Source organism: Octopus bimaculoides, chromosome 6 (assembly GCF_001194135.2).
Source record: "Octopus bimaculoides isolate UCB-OBI-ISO-001 chromosome 6, ASM119413v2, whole genome shotgun sequence".
Taxonomy (NCBI): domain Eukaryota; kingdom Metazoa; phylum Mollusca; class Cephalopoda; order Octopoda; family Octopodidae; genus Octopus; species Octopus bimaculoides.
The window spans coordinates 76,341,530-76,350,971 of record NC_068986.1 but is presented as its reverse complement, the minus strand read 5'-3'; the positions used below and the strand labels follow the sequence as shown (position 1 = coordinate 76,350,971).

Genomic DNA, 9,442 nt, shown 5'->3' with positions numbered 1-9,442 from the left:
AACTCTCCCGTGCTGTCATAAAGGGATTACTGGCAGCAAGGCTACGCATATAGTAATAAACAGAATCTAACTTCCGTTTCTGGAAAAAAAATAATAAATGATAAGCATTTTATAGTTAAATTTAAAAAAAAAATATTATTTGGAAATTGAATTCTCAACCATTTTTTCTCTTTGGACCCCTTTGATTACTATTTTATTCTGGTGGACCCCCATAGCGATTCAATGCTTAAAAACTAGCTTTCTAGAAACGTCTTTCAAAACTCCTATTTTGTTTTTCGCACATTAACTTGTGTAGGTTGAACTATGTAAAATGTTAGAGAAAGAAACCTAGCTGTTTCTTGAAATACATACAACTAAAGCAAAATCTTTTAAAGGGCTCTATTGTGGATCTCCAATTTACTATTTTGTTACGTGGAGCACCAAAAGTCTTATATGGAGCCTCATGGTTCACATGAACCCCAGTTGAGAACCACTGATCTAAGATAACACTCAAAGTAATTGCAAATCCACAAACCATGCTGGGGTCACATAGAAAGAGAAAGCACTGGTGATGGTGCCATGTTAAAAAGAACCCAGTACACTCTGTAGAGTGGTTGTCATTAGGAAGGACATCCAGCCATAGAAACCAAGCTAAAGAAGACTATAGAACCCTGGTGTGGCCCCTGGCCTTGCAAGTTCCTGTCAAGCCATCTAACCTATGCCAGCATAGAAAATAGATGTTAAATGCTGATGATGACGATGGTGGTAAGATGACTTCCACCACTGGTCAGTCATTTCTTAACGTACAAAGTTACAAAATCTCACAGATTTTCACAGAACTGCAAATATAAGTATCTATGTCGTCTGCTTAGTGTCAGTGACTGATGAGAGATATATTCTCCATGAGTAGCTTGTTCCCCAGTTCGAACGTGCATCAAGCATATTCGGACTGATAAAAACATTGCAATATCTGTTCTTTATATTTAGCATGACTTCATCAAAAGACTTAAATTAACAGTTTTCTTTTTTCCTAGTATGTTTTCCTCTTTCCTTCCACTCACTGTCTCACATTTATGGACATTCATATTGATGTGTGTACAGATACTGAAACATGTTCTTACGCCTTATGACAATACATTGTCCTTTTTCACCCAACCTTTTCTCCCTACTTTGTTGTTTTAATGTCTGTGTGAGTATTCTTTTATTCTTTTACTTGTTTCAGTCATTAGACTGCAGCCATGCTGGAGCACCACCTTGAAGAATTTTAGTCAAGCAAATCACCCCCAGGACTTATTCTATCAGATGCTTTTTGCTGAACTGATAAGTTACAGGGGTGTAAACACACCAACACCAGTTGTCAAGCAGTGGTGGGAGACACACACACACACATACATACACACACTCACTCACACGTTATATATATGAGCTACTTTTAGTTTATGTTAACCAGATCTACTTACAAGGTTTTGGTCGGCTTGAGGCTATAGGAAAAAATACTTGCTCAAGGTGCCACACAGTAGGACTGAACCTAAAACCATGTGGTTGGGAGGAGAACTCCGTACCACACAGCCATGCCAGTGTCTATATGTACATATAGGGTAAAAAGGGTAAAGACCCCTTTTAGTCAGAAATGATCATGGGGTTGTTTTATGGAAGACCAGCAATTGCCCATGCATACCAGCCTCCCCCCCTCTCCACCCCACTGATGTTATCCAAGGGAAATGCGAAAGACCGATACAGCTTGGCATCAGTGACATCGCAACTCATTTTTACAGCTGACTGAACTGGAGCAACATGAAATAAAGTTTCTTGTTCAAGAACACAACACACAACCCAGTCCAAGAATTGAACACACTACCTCATGATTGTGAGCCCGACGCTCTAACCACTGAGCCATGTGCCTTCACAACATGTACATATATAGCTAAGATAATATTGCATGCTTGTTTGTGTGTGTGTATGTGTGTGTGTGGTTGCATGTATTTGTTTGACCTTGACCTTGAAAATTACTCTGATCTGCTATTCACTCATACAGGATAAATAGATAATCAGCCTTCAACATCTGGTATAAAGACACCTCCTGCTCTCACAAATACTCTCTCACTTAGTCGAGGAGACTACTTTTTCTTTCTTTACTTCATCTTGCAAGTTACTTGGCAAACTCACTAGCGCTAGTGTCATGAAAATAAAAGAAAAAAAGAAAAAAGTACCCATTAAACACTGTAAAGTGGCTGGTGTTAGGAAGAGAATCTAGCTACAGAAACCATACCACAGAGCTGTGCAGCTCCTTGGATCTTGTCAAACCATCCGACTCCATCCGACATTAAATGATGATGATGAGAAGGATAAGGATAAATGCAGCTACCAAGAACTATACTATTTAAAATACCACAGATATAATGACAAGGACCTACACAGGGTAGTGCAGAGTTGTTGGCACTCCGTCGCTTACGACATCGAGGGTTCCAGTTGATCCGATCAACGGAACAGCCTGCTCGTGAAATTAACGTGCAAGTGGCTGAGCACTCCACAGACACGTGTACCCTTAACGTAGTTCTCAGGGATATTCAGCGTGACACAGTGTGACAAGGCTGACTCTTTGAATTACAGGCACAACAGAAACAGGAAGTAAGAGTGAGAGAAAGTTGTGGTGAAAGAGTACAGCAGGGTTCACCACCATCCCCTGCCAGAGCCTCATGGAACTTTAGGTGTTTTCGCTCAATAAACACTCACAACGCCCGGTCTGGGAATCAAATCCGCGATCCTATGATCGCGAGTCCGCTGCCCTAACCACTGGGCCATTGCGCCTCCACGCAAACAGAGTAACAATGTTGGAAAAAACTGTCACCATTATTATGTACACTGAAGTTTACCAATGTTAAAACCTTTTCTGTGTAACAATTAAATTCCCTTTATATTTAATTCATATAAATATATATAGATATTCTGTAAGAACACCTGCTGTCCTTGCCTTTTTTTTAATATATTATAACTATAATAATAGAAGCAGCAACAGCAGCTATATTAGCTTAGTATCAGATGTTGAACATGCCCTTGACGTTACCTTTTAAATAGTTTCATTTTTTTCAATCAATCATTTTGCTTTTGTTTGTTTGTTTTTTTTACCTTATTTCATTTTTGTAAATTTTTATTCGACACCATCAATGACAACAGCTGCTACTGAGTGCACATGCAGACACACACAAACACACACATATATATATAGAAAATAAAGTTATTTTATTCCACATGGGTAGACATATCATCATCATCATCATCATCATCGTTTAACGTCTGCTTTCCATGCTAGAATGGGTTGGACGATTTGACTGAGGACTGGTGAAACCAGATGGTTACACCAGGCTCCAATCTGATTTGGCAGATTTTCTACAGCTGGATGCCCTTCCTAACACCAACCACTCAGAGAGTGTAGTGGGTGCTTTTACGTGTCACCCGCACGAAGGCCAGTCAGGCGGTACTGGCAACGGCCACGCTCAAAATGGTGTATTTTATGTGCCACCCGCACAAGAGCCAGTCCAGGGGCACTGGCAATGATCTCGTTTGAAAATTCTACGACGGCCAGTCACGCAGTACTGGCAACGGCCACGCTCAAAATGGGGTATTTTATGTGCCACCTGCACAAGAGCCAGTCCAGGGGTACTAGCAACGATCTCACTCGAAAATCCTACAAAGGCCAGTCAGGCGGTACTGGCAATGGCCGTGCTCAAAATGGTGTATTTTATGTGCCACCCGCACAAGAGCCAATCCAGGGGCACTGGCATACATATATATACACAGCTATGTGGTAAGTAGCTTGCTTACCAACCACATGGTTCTGGGTTCATTCCCACTGCGTGGCACCTTGGGTAAGTGTCTTCTACTAAAGCCTCGGGCCGACCAAAGCCTTGTGAGTGAATTTGGTAGACAGAAACTGAAAGAAGCCTGTCATATATATGTGTATATATATATATATGCATACGTGTGTATGTGTTTGTGTGTCTGTGTTTGTCCCCCCAACATCGCTTGTCAACTGATGGTGGTGTGTTTACATCCCCGTAACTTAGCGGTTCGGCAAGAGACCGATAAAATAAGTACTAGGCTTACAAAGAATAAGTCCTGGGGTCGATTTGATCGACTAAAGGCGGTGCTCCAGCATGGCCGCAGTCAAATGACTGAAACAAGTAAAAGAGTAAAAGAGAGTAAGATATATATACATACACATATATACACACATATATATGCATGTCTATATGCTCACATCACTCTTCAATCCATTGCAACCTTTCAGCATCTCCCTTGTCTGTAGCTGTTTTTTTTAATCACTATATAATTTCCAACTGTCTTCCCACTACACTTCACTTTAATGCTGAACACGAAGGAGCCTTTATGCGATTGCTCGACTCATCCAGCTAGAAATAGCAGCCAAATCCCTCTCAAATCACAACCTATCATCACAAGAATAGACAGGATATATTAGATAATGTACTTCTAAACATCTTAAAGAAGGATGGCCATGGTTGGAGTACATTTTGACAATAGGTCTGTTCAATCAGAGCTGACTTGTAGCAAAAAAACGTGTTTCATTCATTTCCCAGTACTGCCATAAACTTTTAAAAACTTTCTCTCTCTCCGACCAGGATGAAATACTTTACTCAAATAATTTGCTTGTCTCGTCTCAGCTGAATTAGTCTCATATACAAGAGATATTTTAGTTTTTGCCTTTTGCATGTGTTCTCTAAAATTCTTTATTTAGGCTTTAGAACTTAAGTAAAGATGCTGGGTTCAAATCCAGTTGATAGCTACATAATTAAATATTTATATTGACATCAGAATGGCATGAAATTACAAAATCTTTGGTTTTCCTTTATTAACTGTTGGAGTCAAGTGAAATCGTTATCATGGCCAATGCTAGTACCACCTGACTGGCACCCGTGCTGACAATATGTAAAAAGCACCATTTGAGCATGGTCCCTGCCAGTGCTACTGGACTGGCTCCTGTGCCAGTGACATGTGAAAAGGACCACTCATGTGTGGCCAGTGCCGCCTGACAGGCTCTCATGCCGGTGGCACATAAAAAGCACCATTCCAGTGTGGTCGATGCCGGTGCCGCCTGACTGGCCCCTGTGCCACGTGACATGCAAAAAGCACCCACTACACTCTCGGAGTGGTTGGTATTAGGAAGGGCATCCAGTTGTAGAAACCTTGCCAGATCAGATTGGGGCCTGGTGCAGCCTTCTGGCTTACCAGTCCTCAGTCAAACCGTCCAACCCATGCCAGCATGGAAAGCGGACGTTAAACAATGATGATGATGATGATGATGATTGTATTTAAATGCAGGATATCAAGCAATTTCAGTTGGCTCTCATAACATTTATTAAGCTATACATTTTTCTTATACATATGATTTAACAAGCACCTCTATTTGCTCATAACTAATCTGAAAGAGAAGAATAATACGATTTTCAAAAGAAACCCTTTTCACTCATCATCATTTAACATACATTTTCCATGCTGACATGGGTTGGATGGGAGCTGACCAGCTGATGGGCTGCTCAGGCTCAATGTCTGTTTTGGCATGGTTTCTACAGCTGGATACCCTTCCTAATGTCAACCACTTTACATAGTGTATTGGGTGCTTTTATGCAGCACGGGCACGAATACATTTTTAGGTGGCACCAGCACTTACAAACCCGCAAGATTAGGGATTCTCAGCTGGAGATGTATCCACTCAAAATTTCATTACCCCTAATTGTGCAAAACATTTTAATATACTAATCTAAATCTATCTTTTGTTGAGGAATGTCATATTTGAAACTATTCTTGTTGAGATATGTCAAATTTATTGAAGCAGTGGGACTTGCAGAAAATACCAATTCTATGTTTTGGTAGATATTTAATATTATTACTGGAATATTATTGACTTTGCCTATTGTGAAGTGACAACAAAACATGCTGGCAATATCTCATCAGTGAAGATGAAAATGAGACTGTGAAGGTCTAGAAACTTTGATGAGAGAAATAGGAATTGTGTTATTTCAAACAGCAAGAAACACATTAAAAAAATTGAGAGAAAAAAGAAATATTGAAAAATATAAAACTAGACTAGCACCCACTACACTCTCGGAGTGGTTGGCGTTAGGAAGGGCATCCAGCTGTAGAAACTCTGCCAAATCAGATTGGAGCCTGGTGTTGCCATCTGGTTTCACCAGTCCTCAGTCAAATCGTCCAACCCATGCTAGCATGGAAAGCGGACGTTAAACGATGATGATGATGATGATGATGGAATAACCACAAAATTTCATTTTGCAGTGAAAGGATTAACTTACACTTGCTAAACTCATTATTATGTTAGTCCTAACTGAATATCTTTGTATTAGTTTATCAACAACTTAAAAATAAAAAATGCAAAAGGAATGTTACATTGAAATACTTACTGTATAGAGAGCTAAGATTGCAAGTTGATTGTAAGGTCGACCATTTTTAGGGGCAAGTTGTTGAGCCCTCATGTACCAACTGGAAATGGAAAAAATGTTCAAGTCAGTATGATTAAAATTCTAGTTTAACCTAACAAAAATTCCATTTTACAAAAATAAAAATGGTGATTTAAATCAATCTCTGATCTGGTTCAAGCTAAATTATACATATCTATTGTTCTGCATAGGATAGATATTAGCTAGCTGTTCAGTTAATCAGAGATTAGTTATAACACTAATTAGTATTAGTACTTTATATAAAATCATTAACTTTGTTGCAGTCTTGTTAGAATAAATGATATAAAGTTATAAATTACTGTGCTCATGTTTTCATGCTGTTTAATTGAACAAGTTTTTCCTTGTTTTAAATAAATTTCTGATCATTAAATCTTACTTTAAACTTCAACATGATTTTAGAGGATCAGTTTAGAAAGGAGATAAAAGAGAGTCAAGGTACTGGAGCAATAACCACATAATCAGCAGTTCAAAACTTACTCCAACCATCATAGTCAGCTTTGTCATCTACTGATAATCATTCTCACAATTAAATCACCATAGACAAGTTAGCTGCAGAAATGGTAACTGTTTTTTTATAACATTTCCTCCAAATTAAAAATATTCAAATTTAAAAGATTCACCCATCCATACTAGTAAGCAAAAAAGAACATTGTCAGTATCATGATGGTATAAACAGGATTATTTCTTCAAATATGAAACACTGTGCACAGTTGAAATGATACTGAATGTAAATGAGAAAATATCGACAAACCAATGATGAATTCAAAATCAATTACAGAATTCAACAATCACCTTCGTGCTCTACCATAGTTTGTAGAATCATTGGCCAATTCTCGATATCGAGCTATGTCACCAAGACATATCATAATTCTTTGGGCAGTGAGTAAAGCAAGTTTGACTGTTCTGTTGCAGGTTTCAGGAGGGGAGCCATTGGTGTCAAGAAATGGTGTCAAGGAGAAGTTGTAAGTTGTCTGCAAATGTTCTAAAAGACCTTCATAGAAGGAAGTTCCCTAGAAGACAAAACAAAAATATAAAAAAAATATAAGATCACACAATTTAAAACAAAACTCATCAGTGTTTAATTATTAGTTTCTTCCCTCATCACTCTAACAAATCAAGTATTTTAAACTGTTAACAATAACAAGATAAGCATATGGCCTCCATGAAGGGAGTTTTAATTTTTGTTGTTAGCAGAATTTCATTGAATCTATAAATCAATTATTTATTGTTTTTAGTGAAGCGAAAATAATATACATTAGTTATTGCTATTGTATATAATGCACAGAAATTTGTATTTAAAACAATTGTTTTGCTACCTCAATAATCAACTGAAGCAAACTACACTATACAAGTCTAAATTTTCAAACATCTTCAAGTACCGTCTTTGAAAGAATAAAAAGAAAATGAGAATGATTCTACATAATCACTCAGCCTACTCGGTATAGCAAACAGAAATGCAATGGCCACAACTAGACTGCTGAAGTTTGGGGCAAATGAAACATCAGACATATTGTAGGAGCAGGAGTGGCTGTGTGGTAAGTAACTTGCTAACTAACTACATGGTCCCGGGTTCAGTCCCACTGCGTGGCACCTTGAGCAAGTGTCTTCTACTATAGCCTCGAGTCGACAAAAGCCTTGTGAGTGGATTTGGTAGATGGAAACTGAACGAAGCCCGTCGTATATATGTGTGTGTGTGTGTGTGTATGTTTGTCCTCCTTCATCATCGCATGACAACCGATGTTGGTGAACTTATGTCTCCATAACTTAGCGGTTCAGCAAAAGAGGCCATTAGAATAAGTACTAGGCTTACAAAGAATAAGTCCTGGGGTCGATTTGTTCGACTAAAGGCAGTGCTCCAGCATGGCCGCAGTCAAATGACTGAAACAAAACAAAGAATATGTCTTGAATCACTAAGCTTTCAGTCAGCAAGTTCCACACCATAGACTTGTTTATGTATACACAGCTGATCAGAGCTACTCAACAAGATCTGCTAGAATTATTCAATAAAGCTAGCAAGAGTTATTCAACAACACTGGCTAGATTATTCAGTAAGTCTACCTAGATCTATTCAACAAGTTTAGCTAGATCTAATCAGCAAGTATTAATGACTTGTAGGGATAAGGTATTTCATTATGCAACTATGATATACTATAAAGTATATTAAACGTTTTTATAACACAATGCCATGTTCAACTGCTTTAGCAGTGTGCTTTACATCACTTGTTGGGCTTATCTCTACAGATATTCTCTAGAAATTATAGTACAGTAACAAAAATCAGTGCTGGCTATAATTTCTGTAGAATATCTGTAGAGATAACTTCAACAACTAATCAGCAAGGCTGGCTAGATCTATTTAACAATTTGGCGAGAGCTATCCAACAATTTGGCTACAGCTATTCAGCAATTTGGCTAAAGCTGTTCAACAAATTTGCCTAAAGCTGTTCAACAAATTTGACTTGAGCCGTTCAATAAGGCTAGCTATAGCCATTCAACATGGCTGGCTACATATAGCTAGTTAACAAGACTTGCAAGAGGTATTCAACAAGACTGGTATTCAACATGTTTGGTTAGAGCTATTCAACAAGGCTGGCTACAGCCATTTAACAAGACTAGATATGGCTATTCAACAAGGTTGGCAAGAGCTATTTAAAAAAGAGCAAAAGAAAAATCGCAAGATTTACTTCAGGTATATTGTAAGCTAATGTTGTCATGCAGATAATTCTCAATATGCTAGCTTAATCATTATTAATCAAACTAACCTAAAATGTTTTAAAAGCATTAATAAGTGGCTGTGTGGTAAGTAGCATGCTTACGATCCACATGGTTCCGGGTTCAGTCCCACAGCGTGGCACCTTGGGCAAGTGTCTTCTACTATAGCCTTGGGCCGACCAAAGCCTTGTGAGTGGATTTGGTAGACAGAAACTGAAAGAAGCCCGTTGTATATATATATATATATATATATATATATATAT

The 9,442-nt window shown here is 38.3% G+C and overlaps 1 protein-coding gene across 1 annotated transcript in view; it reads right to left on the bottom strand.

The window, feature by feature from the left end:
• The window catches only part of LOC106871483 (telomerase-binding protein EST1A), a 90,643-nt gene that overhangs the window by 51,874 nt on the left and 29,327 nt on the right, over positions 1–9,442 (bottom strand). Inside the window, exons 6-8 of the mRNA XM_052968878.1 lie at positions 7,263–7,480; positions 6,414–6,492; positions 4–79 (exon numbers count right to left, since the gene is read on the bottom strand). Of these exons, the coding sequence (XP_052824838.1) occupies positions 4–79; positions 6,414–6,492; positions 7,263–7,480 (373 nt within the window). The remainder of the gene's footprint in view (positions 1–3; positions 80–6,413; positions 6,493–7,262; positions 7,481–9,442) is intronic.